This window comes from Mustela erminea, chromosome 1 (assembly GCF_009829155.1).
Source record: "Mustela erminea isolate mMusErm1 chromosome 1, mMusErm1.Pri, whole genome shotgun sequence".
Lineage (NCBI taxonomy): Eukaryota > Metazoa > Chordata > Mammalia > Carnivora > Mustelidae > Mustela > Mustela erminea.
The window spans coordinates 90,305,829-90,329,544 of NC_045614.1; the positions used below are offsets into that span (position 1 = coordinate 90,305,829).

The 23,716-nt window shown below is 36.9% G+C and overlaps 1 protein-coding gene and 1 pseudogene across 2 annotated transcripts in view; both read left to right on the plus strand.

Moving 5' to 3' along the window:
- Window positions 1-23,716, plus strand: part of DNAJC13 (DnaJ heat shock protein family (Hsp40) member C13) — a 124,108-nt gene that overhangs the window by 24,427 nt on the left and 75,965 nt on the right. For both annotated transcript variants that reach the window (XM_032333156.1, XM_032333163.1), the window contains exons 3-9: window positions 11,900-11,975; window positions 12,775-12,924; window positions 13,428-13,469; window positions 16,306-16,506; window positions 19,691-19,897; window positions 19,989-20,084; window positions 20,446-20,537. In XM_032333156.1, coding sequence (XP_032189047.1) covers window positions 11,900-11,975; window positions 12,775-12,924; window positions 13,428-13,469; window positions 16,306-16,506; window positions 19,691-19,897; window positions 19,989-20,084; window positions 20,446-20,537 — 864 coding nt within the window. The remainder of the gene's footprint in view (window positions 1-11,899; window positions 11,976-12,774; window positions 12,925-13,427; window positions 13,470-16,305; window positions 16,507-19,690; window positions 19,898-19,988; window positions 20,085-20,445; window positions 20,538-23,716) is intronic.
- LOC116581123 lies at window positions 13,010-13,173 on the plus strand (annotated as a pseudogene).

Below are 23,716 nucleotides of genomic sequence, written 5' to 3' on the forward strand. Positions count from 1 at the left end.
TTTTTTTTAGATTTTATTTATTTATTTGACAGACAGAGATCACAAGTAGGTAGAGAGAGAGGAGGAAGCAGGCTGCCCATGGAGCAGAGAGCCAGCCAGATGTGGGGCTCAATCCCAGGATCCTGGGATCATGACCTGAGCTGAAGGCACAGACTTTAACCCACTGAACCACCCAGGTGCCCCCCAAGCAAGCCATTTCTAATAGTAAGAAGGATACATATATTTCAGTTAAAGCAGAAGTGCAGGGATGCCTGAGTGGCTTAGTCAGTTAAGTGTCTGCCTTTGGCTCTGGTCATGATCCCCAGGTCCTGGGATGGAGTCCTGCGTTGGGCTCCTAGCTCAGCAGAAAGTCGCCCTGTTCATGCTCTGTCTCTCTCCTTCTCTCTCTCAGACAAATAAATAAATCTTACAAAAACAAAACAAACAAACAAAAAAAAAAACAATGCAGATTTACTTTGGGAAACTTTAGAATGATTTTCAAAATACAGATTTTTAGTTTTTTTCTGGGTAGAAATTACAAGTAAAATCTACGTGTGGATCACTTTGATATTTGCATACATTAATTGTAGCAAATGCTCTGCATTTTAAGAGTAGCAATTTAGTGTCTGCACTAGATTTTAATATGTTGGGATGGATATATATGGTAATCAGTCTGTGGAATTAAATGGCTATGCTTATGACATTCATATACAATCTGTGTAGTGACTAGATACAGAAAATTGAGAGGAAAATTGACTGAAAATGAAGCTGGCAAATTTCTGATACCTTTCTTATGTGTAGAACTAGAATCCTGCAAAAGAAGAGAATTTACAAGTGTTAGCCATCTGGAATTTACAAGTGTTACCAACTCTGATAATCCTAGAAATCTTGAGGATTTTTCACTTGCTTTGTTGATCTGACTCTTGACCGTGCCAGCCTCTAAACCTCAGATGAGTCCATCTTGAATTATTTTTGTGTTTTCTTTATATAATTCTTTGTGCTTATTATCAGGCAGTCTGGGATTTGAACATTTTTCATCCAAAAGTGCAAATAATAATGTATCCCCTTTTTAGGAATTTTGTATTTACACATAGTGTTGCTTGTATTTAAAGCTAGCTTCAGGAGCAAAGATAGTCTTTTCAACAAGTGATGCTGATCATTTGGACATGCACATGCAAAAATTTAAAAAGGGAAAAGAAAAAAAAGAATCTAGGCACAGACTTAAACTTTTCATAAAAAATAACTAAAAAATGGATCACTGACCTAAATGTGAAACACAGAAGTCTTAAAAGATAACATGGGAGGGGCATCTTGGTGGCTCAGTGGGTTAAACCTCTGCCTTCGGCTTAGGTCATGGTCTCAGGGTCCTGGGATCGAGTCCCGCATTGGGCTCTCTGCTTGGTGGGGATCCGGCTTCCCTCTCTCTCGCTCTGCCTGCCTCTCTGCTACTTGTGATCTCTCTCTGTCAAATAAATAAATAAAATCTTTTACAAAAAAATAACATGGGAGAAAACCTAGATGAATCTTGGGTTTGGTAATGACTTTTTATTTTTTTTTTTTTTAAGATTTTATTTATTTATTTGACAGAGAGAAATCACAAGTAGATGGAGAGGCAGGCAGAGAGAGAGAGAGAGGGAAGCAGGCTCCCCGCTGAGCAGAGAGCCCGACGCGGGACTCGATCCCAGGACCCTGAGATCATGGCCCGAGCCGAAGGCAGCGGCTTAACCCACTGAGCCACCCAGGCACCCTGGTAATGACTTTTTAGATAAAACACCAAAGATGTGACCCATGAAGAAATGAATTGATCAGCCAGGTTTCATTAAAATTAAAAACTTCTCTGTGAAAGACGCTGTCAAGAGAATGTAAAAACAAGTGGGAGAAAATATTTGTAAAAGACATTTGACTATTTGACTATTCAAAGTATACAGAGAACCCTTAAAACTCAACATAAGAAAACAACCTTTACAAAATGAGCCAAAGACACTGGGGGCACCTGTGTGGCTCAGTGAGTTAAACCTCTGCCTTTAGCTTGGGTCATGATCTCGGGGTCCTGGAGTCGAGCCCCACATTGGGCTCTCTGCTCTGTGGGGAGCCTGCTCCCCCCCCCATCTCTCTGCCTGCCACTGCCTACTTGTGATCTCTCTCTGTCAAATGAATAAATAAAATCTTATAAAAAAAAAAAATGAGCCAAAGACTTTAACAGGGATCTTACCAAAGTAGAAATACAGATGACAAATAAACATATGAAAAGATACTTTACGTCATCATGGAAATGCAAATGTAGAGATCAGAACACTGGGCATGCCAAATGCTGGTAAGGATGTCCGAGCAAAGGGTCTCATCCATTGCTGGTGGGAATGCAAAATGGTATAGCCGCTTTGAAAGACTGTTTGGTGGTTTCTTATAAGACTCAAATGTCCTCTTACCGTATGATCCAGCAATCACACTCTATAGTATTTACCCAAAAGAGTTGAAAATTACGTCTACACAAAAACCTGCACACAGATGTTTATAGCACCTTTATTCATAATTACCAAAACTTGGAAACAATCAAGATGTCCGTCAGTAAGTGAATGGATGGATAACCTGTAGTATGTGCAGGTGATGACTTATTCAGTGCTAAAACGTAATCAAGCATCAAGCTAGGAAAGAAACTTAAAAGCATACTACTGAGTGACAGTCTGAAAAGGTTGCATACTGTGTAAGTCCAACTATATGATGTTGCAGAAAAGGCAGAACTTTGGAGACAGTAAAAAGATGAGTGGTTGCCAAGGTTTAGGGGAAGGGAGGAATAACAGACAAAGGAGCACAAAGGATATCTGGGGCAGTGAAACTTACTGTGTATGATATTGTAATGGTGGATACATGTCTTTATACATTTGTCCGAACCCATAGAATGTACAACACCAAAAATGAAGCCTAATGGAAACTGGATTTGTGTTGAAAATGATGTGTCATTGTAGTTTCAGTAGTTACAACAAATGTTATTCAAATGGAGTTTGACCAGAATCAGAGTATTGTGGTACTATATGCATAGGAACGATCACTTTGCCCATTAATTTTGTTCTGTGTTAGGTATGAATTTAGCAGTTGTGGTTACTGGAAACATCATGATACTAATTATAATTAATTCAGTTACTCTACTGGAGTTTTAAACCCCTCCTGTTACTCAGCAGAATAATAGCAATAAGAATAGCTAACATTTATTGATTTTATATAAATAACAAGTGACAAATACTTGACATGGATTAGTTCTTTTAATCCTCATATTATAAGATAGATACATATACTGTATCTTTCAGATGGAGAAATTGAAGCTCAGAGAGGTTAAGCAAATTATCAGAGGATACATAGAAAGTGAATAGAATAGTCCAGATAGTATTCGAACCCAGGCAGTGACTCCATAGCTGGCGGGATAAACTATTATGCTGTAGTGCCTCCTTCAGCATTGCTTACCATTGATCTAACTCCTTGAGAGACCTTGCACTTTAGTTATCCTTAGTTTCATTATTTGATGGACTAAAATTCTAATTCAAGTAACTGGATTGTGAAGCTTTTAATAGTAAAAGGAAAAACCCTAGGTTCTTTGAGAATCCTAATGGCTTCCTAGAAATTGGTAGCCAAAACTTTTTTTTTTTTTTTTAGATTTTATATATTTATTAGAGAGAGAGAGAGAGATCACAAGTAGGCAGAGAGGCAGGCAGAGAGAGACATAGAAGCAGACTCCCCACCGAGCAGAGAGCCCGATGCGGGGCTCTATCCCAGGACCCTGAGATCATGACCCCAGCTGAAGTCAGAGCCTTAACCCACTGAGTCTCTCAGGCGCCCCTGCCAAAACTTATTTTAAAATGGTTGAAAGAATTAGTGTTCAGCTTAGGAAAGAGGATTCAAAGTGAAAGTATGGTTGGGCAGAAAAATTTTTGTATCCTATGTGAAGTTGAAAGACAGAACTTGAACCAGCAGGTGAAATTTGTGGGAAAGAATATATTGGCTTAATTCTAAGAAACAATGGTTAGTATCTGCAGTACTGGAAAAAAGAAATAGAATTGCTCTTAAGTTCCCTTGCACTGTAACGAACAACTAAAATTAGCCAACTTTGCTCAGGTTAAGGGGACTAGACTGGGTAACCTAAAAGCTGTTTTCCAACTCTGCTTAGATCTCTTCGGCTTATTTGAGGCCCATTGCATAGACTATCTACTGAAAGAACTGAGGTTCAGTCTATAGCTATAACACCCTGAATGCTCCTGATCTGCTCTGATCTCAGAAGCTAAGCAGGATCAGACCTGGTTAGTACTTGGACAGGAGGTTCTTAACTCTTAAAGTAATACACAAAGGTTTTATAATCTCAAGAAATTTGAGAACCCATTTTTTTATAGTAAACCAAAAGCTTTTTTTTTTTTTTTGTACTTTACAAAAAGAAAGTAATACTGAATTTTCTCTAAAAGAGTTGAATGGTAATGAAATTTTGTGTAGCAGAATATGGTGATGTTGGCCAGTATTTTTGGAGCATCTGTTGACACTTGCACATTTTTCATTGACACATGCTGGTTAAGAGTATTCAAGTCTGGAATTAACTTTCAAACAATGACTGACAAGTAACTTACCTCTTAACTACTTTGAAATTCATTTCAGATGTTTGAATTAGTTAACTTAATAATAAATAAAACATCAGAGGGTGCCTGGGTGGTCACACTCTTGATACCAGCCCAGGTCATAATCTCAGGGTTGTGAGATATAGGCTGCCTGGGACTCTGTGCTAGATGTGGAGTCTGCTTAAGACTCTCCCTCTCGGGGCGCCTGGGTGGCTCAGTGGGTTAAAGCCTCTGCCTTTGGCTCGGGTCATGATCCCAGGGTCTTGGGATCGAGCCCTGCATTGGGCTCTATGCTCTGCGGGGAGCCTGCTTCCTCCTCTCTCTGCCTGCCTCTCTGCCTACTTGTGATCTCTGTCTGTCAAATAAATAAAAATCTTTAAAAAGGGTGGGGCACCTGGGTGGCTCAGTGGGTTAATCCTCCGCCTTCAGCTCAGGTCATGATCCCGGGGTCCTGGGATCGAGCCCCGCATTGGGCTCTCTGCTCAGCAGGGAGCCCGCTTCCCCCTCTCTCTCTGCCTGCCTCTCTGCCTACTTGTGATCTCTGCCAAATAAATAAATAAATAAAAAGATTCTCCCTCTCTCAGGAACATGGCAAGGATGTCCATTATCACCACTGCTATTCAAAATAGTACTAGAAGTCCTAGCCTCAGCAGTCAGACAACAAAAAGAAATTAAAGGCATCCAAATCGGCAAAAAAGTCAAACTATCACTCTTCGCAGATGATATGATACTATATGTGGAAAACCCAAAAAGACTCCACTCCAAAACTGCTAGAACTTGTACAGGAATTCAGTAAAGTGTCAGGATATAAAATCAATGCACAGAAATCAGTTGCATTTCCTTACACCAACGACAAGACAGAAGAAAGAGAAATTAAGGAGTCAGTCCCATTTACAATTGCACCCAAAACCAGAAGGTACCTAGGAATAAACCTAACCAAAGAGGCAAAGAATCTGTACTCAGAAAACTATAAAGTACTCATAAAAGAAATTGAGGAAGACACAAAGAAATGGAAAAATGTTCTATGCTCATGGATTGGAAGAACAAATATTGTGAAAATATCTATGCTACCTAAAGCAATCTACACATTTAATGTAATCCCTATCAAAATCCTATCCATTTTTTTCAAAGAAATGGAACAAATAATCCTAAAATTTGTATGGAACCAGAAAAGACCTCGAATAGCGAGAGGAATATTGAAAAAGGAAGCCAAAGTTGGTGGCATCACAATTCCAGACTTCAGGCTCTATTACAAAGCTGTCATCATCAAGACAATATGGTACTGGCACAAAAACAGACACATAGATCAATGGAACAGAATAGAGAGCCCAGAAATAGACCCTCAACTCTATGGTCAACTAATCTTTGACAAAGCAGGAAAGAATGTCCAATGGGAAAAAAACAGTCTCTTCAACAAATGGTGTTGGGAAAATTGGACAGCCACATGCAGAAAAGTGAAACCGGCCCACTTCCTTACACCACAGACGAAAATAGACTCAAAATGGATGAAGGACCTCAATGTGAGAAAGGAATCCATCAAAATCCTTGAGGAGAACACAGGCAGCAACCGCTTTGACCTCAGCCGCAACAACTTCTTCCTAGGAACATCGCCAAAGGCAAGGGAAGCAAGGGCAAAAATGAACTATTGGGACTCCATCAAGATCAAAAGCTTTTGCACAGCCAAGGAAACAGTTAACAAAACCAAAAGACAACTGACAGAATGGGAGAAGATACTTGCAAACGACATATCAGATATATGGGCTAGTATCCAAAATCTATAAAGAGCTTATCAAACTCAACACCCAAAGAACAAATAATACAATCAAGAAATGGGCAGAGGACATGAACAACATTTCTGCAAAGAAGACATCCAGATGGCCAACAGACACATGAAAAAGTGCTCCACATCATTCGGCATCAGGGAAATACAAATCAAAACCACAATGAAATACCACCTCACACCAGTCAGAATGGCTAAAATTAACAAGTCAGGAAATGACAGATGCTGGCGAGAATACGGAGAATGGGGAACCATCCTACACTGCTGGTGGGAATGCAAGCTGGTGCAGCCACTCTGGAAAACAGCATGGAGGTTCCTCAAAAAGTTGAAAATAGAGTACCCTGTGACCCAGCAATTGCACTACTGGGTATTTACCCTAAAGATACAAACGTAGTGATCCGAAGGGGCACGTGCACCCGAATGTTTATAGCAGAAATGTCTACAATAGCCAAACTATGGGAAGAACCTAGATGTCCATCAACAGACAAATGGATAAAGAAGATGTGGTGTATATATATACAATGGAATACTATGTAGCCATCAAAAGAAATGAAATTTTGTCATTTGCGACGACATGGATGGAACTAGAGGGTATTAGGCTTAGTGAAATAAGTCGATTGGAGAAAGACAACTGTCATATGATCTCCCTGATATGAGGAAGTGGAGGTGCAACGTGGGAGGTTTGGGGGGTAGGAAAAGAATAAATGAAACAAGATGGGATCGGGAAGGAGACAAACCATAAGAGACTCTTAATGTCACAAAACAAACTGAGGGTTGCCAGGGGGAGGGAGGTAGGAAGAGGGTGGTGGGATTATGGTCATTGGGGAGGGTATGTGCTATGGTGAGTGCTTTGAAGTGTGTAAACCTGGCAATTCACAGACCTGCACCCCTGGGGCTAATAACACATTATATGTTTATAAAAAAATTTTAAAATTATTTTAAAAAAAGACTCTCCCTACCCCCCTCATTCTCAAATAATAACAATGAAAATGTTGGTTCGAGACTGGGTCTTTGAGGGGCTGACTCCCTTATTTACTGCCATGTCCTTGAACCCAGCTCAAATGTGCTGGTTTTTTTTAATAGTTTTGTGTTTTTTTTTTAAGATTTTATTTATTTGACAGACAGAGATCACAAGTAGGAAGAGAGGCAGGCAGAGAGAGAGAGAGATCGGGAAGCAGGCTCCCTGCTGAGCAGAGAGCCCAAGGTGGGGCTCAATCCCAGGACCTTGAGATCGTCACCTGAGCCAAAGGCAGAGGCTTAACTTACTGAGCCACCCAGGTGCCCCTGATATATGCTCTTTCAATACTGGGTCAGTCCATGGTAATACTTAATACAGTATCTGATCTAATACCTTAGGATTTTTTCCCAAAAAAAGTTGCTGTAGAAAAAAAGTAGTGTCATGAAACTTATTTCAAAGAGGAAAGCAGTATTTATAAGGATTATAAAATTTAAGAAGGGCGTAACATAGGGCCTCCCTGGGTAGCTCAGTCAGTTAAACATCTGACTCTTGATCTCAGCTCAGGGCTTGATCTCAGGGTAAGTTCAAGCTCTGCATTGGTTCCACATGGGTTTGTGGAGCCTACTTTAAAAAAAAGAATGGCATAGCATATTTTTATCTGCAGGAATTAGAATAATACAGGAGTGTTTGTTTTAATGTAGATTAATGTAAGTTTAGTCTGTTGAAAAATATGAACATCACCTGTCATATTCAAAACTGGATTACATCCCCAGGTTTTGCTTCAGTTGCCTTTGTTTCAGATGATCTTTCTCATCTCTGTCGGCAACAATATCATTAGCAACTTTTTACTGGTTCTTTTCTTTACCTCCAGTTGTTATGGGAGCAAAATGCCCCATAGAAAAGGTGCCTCAAGTATGTGTATTTAAATATTAGCTTTAGTGTCTTGATTCTAAATAAACAGTAGTGTTCGTGGGTTATGTAAATTATGTTATTTATTAAGCTATCATATTAGAATAAATCTGTGAGTTAGGAAAACTTGAGAGAAGAAAATCATGTATTCCCTATATACATTTAATGATATATATAACTTCAGTTCCTGAGTAAGACAGAAACAAGTACAATAAGTAAAGTCAATAATGAATATTAATTTTTCAGTTGGGGGAAAAGGTGTTTGTATATTTCTTCATGTTATGTAGATGGTATCTGTCATAAGTTTCTCATACATTTTGTTTACTTTAGTCCTTGTTCCTTTTGTTATTTGATTTTAATATAGCTATATTTTATAAGAGCCTTTAGTATGATAATTTTAAGTAATTAGCCAACAAATTCATTTCAAACCCACAAGAACAGCAAATTAAGTTATAATTTATAAGGGGCATTTTCTCTTTGCAGATAACAAATGGGAGTATTTCATAAAAATAAGACCTTTGTCATTTCCTGATGTTATAGTGGTTATGAGTAAAAAACTGATGTGAAATTAGTTGCTATTTGACATACATTCTTTTTTAAAAACAAGAGAAAATGAACATATCGTATTTGAATGCATGTTGATTTATGATTGAATAGGTTGGCCTGTTAAGCTGTTTGACACTGAGCATGTGCCATATGTGTCCTGAGTGAGGAGATAGTTTCAAGATAATGAAGATTTGTACCTCTCTGAACTTAGGGAATTTTGTTCTTTATGACTTAGGACACCAGTGACTTAGTAAAAGATATTAAAAAAAAAAACCTCTCAAGTTTGCAAGTGTTGTGACTAACACATGATACATGTGAGATCATTTAGGTTTTAATCTCTTAATCTAATATCTAAGGAGGCTTTACAGGTAATCTCTGAAGGTTTAGGGCTGCTTTTAAAGGTGTTTTTAATGACCTAGAAGTATTTGTTCTATACTTAAATAAAGTGCAGCAGCCGTTCTAGGGGGCAAAGAGGAGAATAGAAGAGAATTCTCTTAAGAATTTCCTTATAGCTTTCTTCTTAGGAAGGCTGTAGAGCTCAGTATTTTGTCTATAAGATAGGTCTGAATTCACTAGTCTTGACAGTATTTTGGGCCTAGTGGACACTTAACTCCAGGATCCTTTGCTGATGGATCTAGAATTTGCTCTCTCCAGTTATGGGAGTCACTAACCAGCTGTGACTATTTAAATTTAAACTAATTAAATATAAATAAAATTTAAAATTCACTTGCATTAGCCATATTTCAAGTGCTCAGTAGTGACATGACTCATAGCTACCTCTTTAGACAGTGTAGATATAGAGTGTTTCCATCTTCTTGGAAAGTTCCTTTGCATAGCACTGATCTAGACAAAAGTTACATGATAAAGATGTTAGAAGGGCTTTAGTTGTGTGGAGGAAATTAGTTTAGAATCGAAAAGAGTATCTTTTTAGCTGAGAGCCTTTAAGACTTTGAATTGACATTAGTTGACACTGGAAACATTTCAGGCATTTAATTCTTCTATGTTTACTCCCAAAGTAAAATAAACAAATTCTGTAGTTCCATTTCAGGATTATAGAAATAGGCATATGTGACTTTCTAGATGATTCTGAAAGTTAGAATTTGTGAATTCACATTTCTGTCAGATATTTGATTTCATTGTGCAGTCTTCTGAGGCAGATACTGATTCAATAAGATCTTCTTTCTTTTCCCTGTTAATTGATAGGCCTCTGTAATAAAGCCTCTGAAGTTCTGAGACTTTTTAACTGTTTAGGTTAATCCTCATGTACTTCACTAACCTCTCAACCCTCACCTGGCTTTAGAAAGCAGCAAATGAACGTTCTTACATTCAAAGAAGTTATCTGCATTCTTTAGATCATTTCCCACTCCATTTTAGACCTGTGAAAAAGATATTTGTAATATTGCCATACTTTTTTAATATTTAATATTGTAAAGTTTAGTAAAATCTGTCATTTTCTTTTTTTCCCCAAATGGAAATAACATCATCCTTTTTATTATATACTAATTAGAAAAAAATGAAAATAGAAAAATTAAATTGTGAAAGATTTCTCTTAATCTCAGTGGAAATCCTTCTAGTACATTACCCTCAAGTCTGATAATGGCCGTTGGTTTAAGGCCTGTGTATGTCTTTTTACTGTATTAGTAGCTGAAAGCAGAAAAACATGAGTTCCATAGATATCAAAAAGGCATTTGATTGTATTTAACATCCAGTTTTGGTAATTTAAGAATCTCTTAACTAAAATACAAATAGAAACTTCATTAAATATGACCAGTTATATTAACAGAGTTTTCTAACATTGAACTCTGTTTTCTTAAAATGAACCTTCTTTGGTCATGGTGTACTGCTATTTTAATAAGCTACTTGATTTTTTCTCTTTTTTTAAGATTTATTTATTTATTTGACAGAGAGGGAGAGAGAGAGAGAGAGAGAGTAAATACAGTCAGGGGGAGTGGCAGGCAGAGGGAGAAGCAGACTCCGTGCTGAACAAGGAGCCCAATGCTGGACTCAATTCCATGACCCAGGCCCGAGCCAAAGGCAGACGCTTAATGGACTGAGCCACCCAGGCGCCCTGAGCTACTTGATTCTTATTGCTAATATTTATTTTAAAAATAGACTGGAGTGTCTTTTTTTCTTCTTTTTGTGTTGTCTTACCAGATTTTAGTTACCACTAAAAGAACTGAGAAACTGTTCTTAGTCTGTTTCTTGAAACAACTTAAGAAGCATGAGACTTACCTGTTCTTTAAGGTTCATCTTCTTGTTTGAGCCATGGTGCTTATGTAGGTTGTAATTCTTTGCTGCTTTCTTAAATTCTTCTGTATAGGGATTGATTTATTTGTAACTTTCAAATTTATCTGCATAGAGTTACCCACATCATTATTTCTTCTGTATCTATGATTATAAATTCTTACATATTCTTAATTTTGTTTTTATGTTTTCTTAGACTAGCTGATGTTTTATGTATTTTATTTTTAAAGACTAATTCTTGATTTTTAAGTTTTTCCAATTCAGTTTCAATTTTTATCTTTATGAATTCCTCTCCTAAAGGATTATTGATATCCAAGTGATTTTTCTCCTTAGATGTTACTTTAAGTGAGGGAAGTAAAGTGAGAAGTGAAACTTGCTTGTCTGTGGTGTAGGCTTCCTACGTCTATAAAATTGGTACATTTAAATTTAATAGGTACTTTCTTAAATAGAAATTACTAAGATTCCAGAATATTGCTGTGACTGACCACTTGCAGGCCATAGCTTTTCCTTTCTTTGCATCACAGTTTTGTTGAAAGGATATTTTTAAAGAATTAGTATGTGTTGCTGTTGTTGTTTTTAATAGAATTTTTCCATTTAGAATCTTGGTGTCCTCAGGCAGTATGTTGTTAACTTCATGTATACTAACAACTCAAGCTTGCATAGATCCTACTTCTCTACTTAAAGATCTTACTGGTTCACAGTCAAGTGATTGGTGGTGGGTAGGTTTTTAATAACACTTTAGAATATAAAACCAAGCTTTGTTTAGTTAGCATTAGTCAACTTATACATTTCCATTTGTTGAACTGTTCCTTTTGTGTTAATAGCATATATTTTATTATAAAATTTGTTTTTATTTTAAGACTAAATTTAAGTACTTATCTTTCTTTTTAGGTATAAGCGTGTCTTTTCAGTTGGAACCCATGCGATTACTACATATAATCCCAATACTTTAGAAGTAACAAATCAGGTAATCATATTAGAAGCTGTTAGACATTTTTTGAACTTCATTTGATTTTTAAAAGCCAGATAATGACCCATGATTTCCTTGGCCTGAAATCAGTATTTTAGGTTAGAAGAGTCAACTTTGAAAGAGATTAATATGCTTAATACAATACTTCATGCCATGTACCAAAAATTAGTAAATAAAAGAGGTTAGTGACAAATGTTTTTCTAGGCTCTAAGTAGTATAACTTTTTGATATGTTGCTTTTGATTGTAGCCATCTCTTTTATGTAAATCACTACACCAGTTCTTTATAATTTTAAAGACTATTGGAACTGCAGTAAAGGCATACGTAAATTAAGTTACACTGCAGTGGTTGAAAAATACTTGTTATGGAAGTAGCATTACTATTTATAAAGGCAAGACCACATTGAATATGGATAGTAAATAAATTTAAATATATTCTAGCTTATTTTTAATTCTAAATTAGGCACGTTTCACAGATTCCTTTTTGTCTGTTTTAACAGACCTGTAGGTAATAATAAAATTTTATTCCTCATTTCTTTTCACTTTTAAGTATATTAATTGCTTTGGATTAATGTTATTAATCATTAAAATTGGAATGCAGATGGGATTTTTATTGTTGTTTCTGATAACTGAAAGCCTTTAAAAGAATCTGTTACAGAATTACTGTAAGATATAACATCTTCTAGGCCTCTGTATTATTTTGTAAGATTTTTCTCATTTAATCAGTGTTTGTGAAATTAAAATAGTAAAAATAGTATTTAATCTAGCATCAGTTGGAAGAATTTTTCTTTTTGTTAGTGGCCTTATGGAGACATTTGCAGCATCAGTCCTGTTGGAAAAGGACAAGGAACGGAATTCAACCTCACATTTCGTAAAGGCAGTGGGAAAAAGTCAGAAACTTTAAAATTTTCTACAGAGCACAGAACAGAACTTCTTACAGAAGCATTGGTAAGAACAGTTCCATATAAGTAAGCTAAATTTCTCTGTTCTTTTTTTTTTTTTAATGAAACAGTTACATTAAAGTACAGATATTAGCTTTGCGCAGTGGCAGTATTGTAGCCAATGAGGTTTTTCCGAGGCACGATTATTGCTAATTAAAGTACAGATATTAATGTTATGAGCCTTTGTTCCCATACTTCTTTTTTCTTATTGACTGTTAACTTGATTCTGTGAAACTTTCACTTTCTCTAACTGAAAGGCTGAAAAATCCTGTATAGTTAATAGTGTTTAGACTTTTTAAGCGTATACAGGGCAAAGCAGTTCTGTTTAATCTGTTTTGTGTTTCAGTGAAGTTACACACATTTTTTACAGCCTTAATGTATAACATCCAATATTTTTTAATATCAGTGTTACCAAGTTGAGATTTTACATGTTTTGGATAGAAAGGACTAAACTGTGAGTCTTCCTTACCAGTCTGTTGTCATAAACTATGATTATGTTTTCTCTTTCAGAGATTTAGAACTGATTTTTCAGAAGGAAAAATCACAGGAAGGGTAAGTATTTAACATTATTAATACCTATTTTTATTCTAATTTTGCCTGTTATTACAGAAATTATGCTGTGCTGTGTGTTTCTTTTATGGCAAAGCTAAAGGGAAAAAAGGAATCATCATTTAATGTGGCACTGTGTGAGAGATGAATGTAGTTTAACAGGAAACTCCAACAGGAATTAGATTTGTGATTGTTAATGTTGATGGTTGGAGAAAAAGTTTTCAGGCAGAACTATGGAATGTTCAAACCAGTGTCATAACCATTCATGTGCTCTTTATTCAATATTCTAAACAGCAACAGTAAGCATCACACTGTGGATAATACCTGTTGGAACATGCACTAGTTGTTTGGTATAGGATTTTGCTATTTCAGAAATACTAAGGTTTTAAGTTTGGGGTATATCAAAACTATCATATATTCTTGCACTGGATCTGGCTGCTCAAGGCTTTGAGTGGTGCACTGGCAGCTTTGGGGAAGTCACAGGTGCTTATTAGAATCTTCATAACTTTCTCAGGTGCTTTCTAGTCATGTTACAATAGCATTTAAACTAAATCAGAGACTTCTAAAGAGGGCAGATGGAAGTTTATGCTTTTTTCACTCCTTTAAAATACTAAATTTCTTTCCATGAGAAGTTACTGCTTTTATAGCGGGGAGAAGGGCAGAATAATGCCTAAAGTGGTAGTATTGTTCAGAGCTCTGGCTTCTAGTAAGTCAGGAACTGAATTCTGAGAAGCCGGCAGCATCATTTCCTTGTCTTTTTAAGCCCGCATCCTTCCTATGGATGTTCTGCTGCTAGTTTTAGCATCCCAGAAGCCTCACTGATGTCAAGTCAACAACTGACTGGCTGCCCAGGAGCCATTTAAAATAGATTAATGGCAGTTGGCAAGCTGCTTGTTTCTTGTTCCTCTTGAGCCACAGTCAGATTTGTATAAATTATAATTTGGGGGTGCGCCTGGGTGGCTCAGTGGGTTAAGCCTCTGCCTTCAGCTCAGGACATGAACTCAGGGTCCTGGGATGGAGCCCCACATCAGGCTCTCTGCTCAGCAGGGAGCCTGCTTCCCCACCTCTTTGTGCCTGCTGCTCTGCCTACTTGTGATCTCTGTCAAATAAATAAAATCTTTAAAAAAAAATTGTAATTTGGTATGCTTATTTTAATTACTTTATGTTAGCAGTTGAGTTTTCCATATTCCTCCATTTCCTGTTTGGAAAACAACTGCTTCCAAAAATGTACTTTTAGATTTTGTTTATAAGCTCCCCTTTATATCAGTTAACTTTAGCCACTTAATACTTTTCAAAACTGAGGTGGAAACAGTGTCTCTAAAAGATTGTCTGAAAGTCAGTCTGCCTAGTTTTAATCAGGAATAAATGGCACCTCTTCTTCCCCTAAATGCTCTGCCCTCAAATACTTTTGCATAAATTGAATTTGACCCTCAGGTCTTCAGTTGTCCGTAGATGTACTCTAAAGCAGATCTCTAAGTCTCTTTCGGCCTCTACAAGTCTAGAGGGATAATGATGTGTTTCCGTCAGCCCAGCTCATTATGACAGTTGATTATCAGCTGGGGGGAATAGAGACTATCCTGCAGAGTGGGTTAGGGCATGCAAACAAGCATAGTTTGGAAAAGCACCACCATTTTTGTGGCTTCCCTTCTGAAGAGAAGTGGCACTGGTCCATCCTTTAGTTCAGAATCAAGGTTCTAAATATATTGTTGGGTTAATGTGTGCCCTTTATCTTTCTGCAGAATTCCTTTTATGGAGCTATAATGTGCATTATTATGCCATTGATCAATAATGCTCCGGGGACCTATGTCATATGATCATGAGCCAAACTGAGGCTCATTGCTGGGTTTAGTGTTTGGGTGTTGTGGAAGTGTTTATTACTTAATGCCTTACTCACTTTTCTGAATACTTTTACAAGAGAATTTCTCTCATGTCAGTATTAGACATAGTTGTACTCCTGAGTCAACCAATTTATTTTTACCTGAGGAGTCCTGTAATTGACCATGTGTCATATTGTTGGGTAGAAAACTTTGTGGACTTTTTGGATGGGTGGGGGATATTTATTTCACCTCTGACACTTGGTTTCTTTTCCCTTGCCTCATTTTGTCTTTATTAACATTTTGGTTAGCAGCCTTACCTAAATTTTTTTTTTTTAAGGATAAAACTGGGTAGTAAATGGATTTTGACCATTCTAATAATTTCTGATACTAGGTACTTTAATTTACAAAGGAATGTTATTATCTTAAGTGGAATTTTACTTGCTAGTGCAGTCAAATTTTTAACTTTCTATTGGTGTGATTAGAAGAGCCTAAGGTGAAACTGGGGCATCAGCATTTTTATGTATGTAGAAAGAAAATCTATATTAGCATAGTGAACCAGCTCAGATTGTTTAAACTGAACACTGTAACTTCCCCCAAACGGGACTTAACCTCTTTTCCGTATATAAGCTGAATTAAAAGAATCCATCAACACAAGTTGAAATCTTTATTCCCAATGAAGCTTTCAGAGTAACATTTCTTTTAGGACTTCCTTTTCTTTCTTTTTTTATCCTCATAGATTTGCATAAGACTTACTCAAAATTGTTTCACAAAATACTGTAACCCAAACCTTCATTAGTTTAAAAAAATATGTAGTATCTTCAGTTTGAGTGAACATTGTTACTTAAATACAAACCTCCAAATAGCTGAAATTAATGTTTTCAATAATTTGGATGGTAGCTCTAAATATTTATAACATTGTTTAGATTTCTGGTTGTTTTAGCAGTGAGTGATACATTAAATGTAACTTTATTGTATGGTAAGCTTAAATATGAACCTAAAAGTAATATTATTTCTCTCTCTAGAGATATAACTGCTATAAACATCACTGGAGTGATACAAGAAAACCTGTCATTTTAGAAGTAACTCCTGGAGGCTTTGACCAAATTAATCCTGCAACCAACAAAGTCCTCTGTTCCTATGACTATAGAAATATTGAAGGCTTTGTAGATCTCTCTGATTATCAAGGAGGGTTTTGTATACTTTATGGAGGATTTAGTAGATTGGTAAGTAGTATTTTTTCTAAAAAGTCATTTAAAAAGAGGCATGACCATTTGTAGGAAAGCAGGGTTTTTATACTTCATTTTCAAAATTCACATGAGTTTTCTGGAAGTTTGGTATTAAGAGTACAGGCTTTGTTACCAAAAAGACCTGACCTGGAATCTCAACTTAGAGCTTTTTAAAGTGGGAGAGTGGGGCGCCTGTGTGGCTCAGTTTTGTTAAGCATTTGCCTTTGGCTCAGGTCATGATCCTGGAGACCTGGGATCAAGTCCTGCACTAGGCTCCCTGCTCAGCAGGGAGTCTGCTTCTCCCTCTGACCCTCACACCTCTTGTGTTCATGCTCTCCCTCTCGCTCAAATAAATAAATATTTTTAAAAAGTGGGGAGAGTAATATGTATGTCATAGGTTTTTGTTTTCTGTTTTTGGGGGTTTTTTTTTGAGGATCCTGCGAGATAACTTACGTAAATGTTTAGCATAATATGTGGCTTAGTATTCAATAAGTGGTAGTTACAGTTGTTATTTTCATTAGTATTAATGTCTTAACTGAAAGATTCTAAGCTTTCTTTGAAAAAGTAATTCAGGATTTTTTATTTTTATAGTCTCCCCTCCTTTCCCCAGTTATTTGTAATTTGAAATCTACATATTTACTGAAACTTCAAATTTGGAGTTCATTACATGTTCTTGTCTTGAAATCCTGAATTACATGTGAATTATGTGGTACAGTAGAAGCTGCTTAAGATGCTCAGACCCCATTTGTTAATGGGTAATAGAAGCTGAGCTATAGATGATGACCATCTTTTCTGATGACCATCTTTTTTTTTTAAAGATTTTATTTATTTATTTGACAGAGAGAGATCACAAGTAGGCAGAGAGGCAGGCAGAGAGAGAGAGAGGAGGAAGCAGGCTCCCTGCTGAGCAGAGAGCCCGATGCGGGACTCGATCCCAGGACCCTGAGATCATGACCTGAGCCGAAGGCAGCGGCTTAACCCAGTGAGCCACCCAGGTGCCCGTCTGATGACCATCTTTTTTAATAAGAAAAATTTTGTCTTCTTTAATTAAACCTTGCATCTCAAAGATAAGGAATAAAGTTTGCACAAGAAAGGCTCAGTTGAACTTACTCTCACGATTCCTTCCTCTTGGGAATTTTAACTTCTGTAGCTATCTTAGTGGCCTGGGAACAACTACTTCCAAGATTTAGTGTTGTATAGATAAATTATCCTTCTCTGGGTAGCAGAGCCAGAGCAAGCCTGGAACTTGTGGATACACAAGAGGTTATAAGGTAACAGAAGGGAAATGGAGTGATAATGGGGTAGGGATGCTAAACTATTTGATATACAAAATATGTTAGCTCTTCAGAGTCACAGACCTTTTTCCATCTTTGCTCTTTGCCCAGGTGATGTCCTAGTGTCCTTCATCTAGGAGCACACATCTAGGCATTTTGTTACTTCTGAGTCTAGACCTACAAGATGAAGGCCCAAAGAGAAAATTAGTTCCCCTTCCCACCCTAGAACAACCTAAAGCCAGTTGTTGAAGTGCTGTCCAAGGGCTTACCTCTTCCATGGACAGCGAAATTTATAATGATTAACTTCTTGGGGGAGGGGAAGGGGGCTCCTTGTTGGGGAGGGTGTGGAGTGGGGGTGGGGGGATGACGGGTCATGAGGGTGCCTGGGTGGTTAAGCATCTGACTCTTGATTTTGGCTTAGGTTATGATTTTAGGGTCATGAGATCGGACCCATAATCGGGCTCTGTGCTGGGGGTGAGGCCTGCTTAAGATTTTCTCTCTCTTCCCCTCAGCCCTTCCTCCCCACTTGCAGTACTCCCCCCCCAAAAAAAATCCTTCGTGGAAAATGTATCTAATTACAGGATTACATATAGCATTATAGACCTTGATGGGACAACTATACCACAGTAATTCAGCCAAGCCATACAATGCATAAGGTAAACGTTAAAGATGAGAATTGTTTGATACTCCTCAATTGGCAACAGTTTTTTATTGCTTAATGGCATCAAGCAATTTTAGTTTCAATCATCTACTTTCTAAGCATACTTTGCCTTTTAAAAGGCGCTAGCTAAAATGAGTCAATTCACTATAAATATGATACCATGATAGATTCATTCAGCAAAACTTTATCTGGTACCTTCCGCATACGTAGTGACTATCCTGAGCAGGTGGGAATAAAATCAGGTTTTAGGATTTTATGTATTTATTTTAAATAAACTTTATACCCAACATGGGGCTTGAACTTAACCTGAGATCAAGAGTTGCCCCCTCCACTGACTGAGCCAGCCAGGTGCCCCTAAAATCGGGTTTTAAAACATGATTGCAACCACTGTTTCTCAGCAGGGAAGCTGTTGTACTACGGACAGGACAGTTGTTTATTGTTTATTACACAGCACTCTCCTGCCCTGTCTTTTGCAGCACATTCAGTGTTTCTGGCCCAGCCATCAAATGCAAGTAGCAGTAGCTTTGTAAATACACTCCTGGAGGTTGATTTGTAACGTCCATTGGCCAATGGCTTGTAAACAGTTAAGCATTCTTCAAGGTAATTTTTCAGGAAAACGCACTATATTAAAAATATTAGGTCAGAGCTACTTTTGTTGAAATTGGAAATCCTGCCCATGTAGTACCCACTACCCCCACTGGACTTGACTGGGGTCCCTGGACCTCTTCCGGAGGCTCCAGCATGCTGTTTTCTACGTGGTGATGGGAATCAGATTTGGAGAAGTTATGAGATCATTTCCTTACAGTGAGTTATTTGCAAGGCTTTATATCCCAGACTTTGTGATTTTAACTTAGTGTGATAGTGGTTCAGACAACACACTGCAGGGCCCCTGGGTGGGTCAGTCAGTTAAGTGTCTGCCTTAGGTGCTCAGGTCATGGTCCCACGGTCCTGGAGTCAAGCCCTGCATCTTGCTTGCTTACTCAGTGGGGAGCCTCCTTCTCCCTCTCCTCCCTCGGCCTGCTGCTCTGCCTGCTTGTTCGTTCTCTCTCTTAAATAAATAAATAAACAAATAAAATCTTAAAAAAAAAAAAAAACCCACCAACACACTGCTTATTTACCTTTGATAAAATCAACTACCATTGTTTTTCTTTAGACTTGCTATTTCAGTCTCTTTCCTGTGAGTTGATTCAAAATGGTCACATTTTAGTTGTTTCAGCCCTGACTTTAAATTTCAAAATTTGTGCAGCATTTATTTGCATCAGAGCAAAGAGAAGAAATTATCAAAAGTGCAATAGATCATGCTGGCAACTACATAGGTATTTCACTGCGCATCAGAAAAGAACCTTTAGAATTTGAGCAATATTTGAATCTTCGTTTTGGAAAATACAGCACTGATGAATCCATCACATCTTTAGCAGAGTTTATTGTCCAAAAAATATCACCTAGACATTCGGTAAGATGCTGTGTTAAAAACAAAAATTTGTTCATCTGCTTTTGACATTTTTCTTCAATGACTGTCTAATGTATTTCAATTTTGTTTGAAGGAACCTGTAAAACGAGTTCTAGCCCTTACAGAGACAAGTCTAGTAGAACGTGATCCAGCAACCTATAACATTGCGACTTTGAAACCTTTAGGAGAAGTAAGTTTGGCGTTATTAGCCTATGAGATTTCTTCCTATTGGTAAATTAGAATTATTTTCTATTTTAACATTTTTAATGCTTAAAGAATGGAAAATGAAAATCTTTCTTCACATTATTATATTTGTACTTAGAACAATGAATATTATAAAATTTATTTTCGAGATATAGAATAAATGGAACTTTTTATTCAACAATTATATGAAAATTTGCATGAGACTTTTAAGCAGTTCTTAAGTTCTGATACTATAAACAGTTTTTAAATATTGACTTTTGTAAGCTAAAATGATGGTGTGTAGTTCTTCTAAGGAAATGCCGTAAAACTAAACATCTTTTGTTGAACTTGGTTTTTGTTTTCATTAGGTATTTGCATTGGTTTGTGACTCAGAAAATCCACAAGTTTTTACCATTGAATTTATAAAAGGGCAAATACGGAAATATTCTTCAACAGAAAGGTATTTTTTTTTCTTTAATTCATCGAGCTTTTGAGATCCTAGTATATGCAAGGCAAAGTCCTCCATCAGAGAAGAGGAGCAAAGATTTATAATCTAGAACTTTGAAATCCTATAACTTAGGAAAAGACAATATTATTATGTTGCATGTTGACAGTGAACTTTAGGGCGCCTGGGTGGCTCAGTGGGTTAAGCCTCTGCCTTCGGCTCAGGTCATGATTTCAGGGTCCTGGGATTAAGGCCGGAGTCAGAGAGCCTGCTTCCTCCCCCTCTGCCTGTCTCTCTGCCTACTTGTGATTTCTCTCTGTCAAATAAATAAATAAAATCTTTAAAAAAAAAAAATGAATTTCATTCAGTTTTCAAATTTCTAGAGAATAAAAATGGTGATTTGATTTTAAATAGAATGATGAAAATAAAATGTGTTTCTATAATTTGTACTTTTAAGGTATTTTAAAATAGCATCTCTCACTTTCATTGTTAAATTGTTTGGATAACAGCAGCAAATTAAAAGTTAGATTTTTTTTTAAGTTGCATCAGTAGGCTAGTTACTGATTTTCCAGTGGAATGTGCCTAATTTATTTTATATTACTGTGACTTGGCTGTTGCCATGAAAATCTGTGAGATGCCATAGCTCATAAACTCCTCCTGGAAGATAAACCACTTATAGCTATTCTACTGTGATGACTTGATCTCCCTTCTATACTGAGCCATTGTCATGGGTTTGGTAGTTTTTACATTCCAGGAAGTTCTTTTATGCTGTTGTGAATAGATTGAGACTGAATCTTTTTTTAAAAGATAGTTGAAACAGTTGCAGTGCATTTTGCCCCTGTCTGCAATACGGCCTTATTGGAGTATTTTTACTTCCTGGAGTGTATGCCCAGTAACTTGTTTCTTACCTTGGAAGGCTTTTGATCTAAGTTCAACAAAAATGGCATTCTAAGCAAAAGGTCGTATTTTTTCCTGTCCTGAATTCAAGGAAGAGAACATCTGGGGTGGGGGGGGAAGAATAGTGCACATGTTCTAATCAGAGGAAGGTATCTCAACATTTACAGTTTGTCATGTGCTTTATGTATACTACATTGTTTAATTCTGATCCCTAGGAAGAAGATGCTATTTTTCCCAATAAAGTCTGTCTGCAGAAAGTAAAGCAATTTCTTTGTGACTTTGGATTGGGAAAAGATTCCTTAGATATAATACCAGAAACACCATAAACACAATTATAAAAGTCTGATTAATCATACTTTGTCAAAATTGAAAACTTTGACCTAATTGAGAAGAGGAAAAGACAAGACAGAGGAAGAAAAAATTTGGAAAACATATAGCTAGTTAAAGTCTTGTTTCTAGAATATTTAAAGAACTCTTAATTCAGTACTAAAAAACAAGTAATAAATGGGCAAAAAAATTCAAATAGACACCTACTTTATCAGAGAAGATACTTGAATGGTAAATAAACACATGACAAGATCGTGATTCATTAGGGAAAATTAAAACCATTACATGTACACTAAAATGGATAACATCAAAAAGACTGGCAGTGTCAATTGTTGGCAAGCACATGGATTCTCATATGTTGCTGGTGAGGATATAAAATTTTAAACTGTTTGAAAAACAGTTTGGCAGCTTCTTAAACATATAATTATCATATGACCCTATGTCAGTTCCACTCCAAGAGAAATAACATCTACCCCAAGAGAAATAAAAATATATGCCCACATACAAACTTACATGTGAATGTTTATAATAACATCACTCATAATAGCCATAACTAGAGACAGTTGTTATATACATCACCTGGTGAACAAATAGGCTAAAATGTTGATTATCCATACAGTGAAATATTCCTCAGCCATAAAAAGGATGAACCTTAAAAATGCATGATATATAAAATAAGCAAGACATATAAGGCGATACATTATATGATTCCGTTTATATGGACTTTTTAATAGACTTTTTCTTTTTTTTTGGAGTATTTTAGGTTCACAGCAATATCGAGCAGATGGTATAGAGATTTGTTTCCTATACCTCTTATACTCTACTGCCCTGCCTGCTAACTAGGTATAGCCTCTCCCATTACCAACATCCTGTTCCAGAGTGATATATTTGTTAAAACTGATGGACCTCCAAGTTTGAACAAATGTTTAATGACATTTGTCCATCATTATAGTATCACACAGACTATATTCACTGCCCTAAAAATCTCCAGGGATCCTCTCCAGCAGTAATAATGCCACTCCACTGATTTCATCTGTCATTCCTCCCTAAATATTGACAGCCACTCATCTTTTTACTGTCTCCAGAGTTGCTTCTTCCACAGTCTCCTAGTCAGAATTGTATAGTATGTGACCTTTTCAGACTGGCTTCTTTCATTTCCTCCTCCTCTTTTCATGGCCGGATAGCTCATTTCTTTTTAATACTTAGTAATATTCCATTGTCTAGACGTGGCCATGGTTTATCTATCCATTTGACCTCTTGGTTGCTTCCAAGTTTGGGTAGTTAGGAATAAAGCTGTAGTAAACAACTGTGTGCAGATTTTATGTGGATGGAAGTTTTCATCCTTTGTGTAAATACTGTGCTTGCTTCGGCAGCACCTATACTTTGTGTAAATACTAAGTAGTGTGATCACTGGATCATATGCTGAGAGGATGTTGAGTTCTGTTAGAAACTGCCAACTGTCTTCCAAAAGTGGCTGTGTCATTTTGTACTCCAAGCAGCAGTGAATGAGGGTTCCTGTTGCTCCAGATCCTCCCCAGTATTTGATATTATTAGTGTTCAGTTTTGGTCATTCTAATAGGTGTGTGGGGCTTTTGTTGTTGTTTCAGTTGCATTTCCCTGATAACTGTGTTATCTTTTCATATGTTTATTTGCCATCTGTGTATCTTCTTTGGTGAGGTGTCTGTTAAGGACTTCTGATCACTTTTTTTTTTTTTTTTAAAGATTTTATTTTTTTGACAGAGAGATTACAAGTAGGCGAGAGAGAGGAGGAAGCAGGCTTCCCATTGAGCAGAGAGCCCAATGCGGGGCTCAATCCCAGGACCCTGGAATCATGATCTGAGTCAAAGGCAGAGGCTTTAACCCACTGAGTCACCCAGGCACCCCTTCTGATCACTTTTTAATTGAGTTGGTTTTCTTATTGTTGACCTTTAGGAGTTATATGTGTATTTTAGATAACAGTCCATTATCGG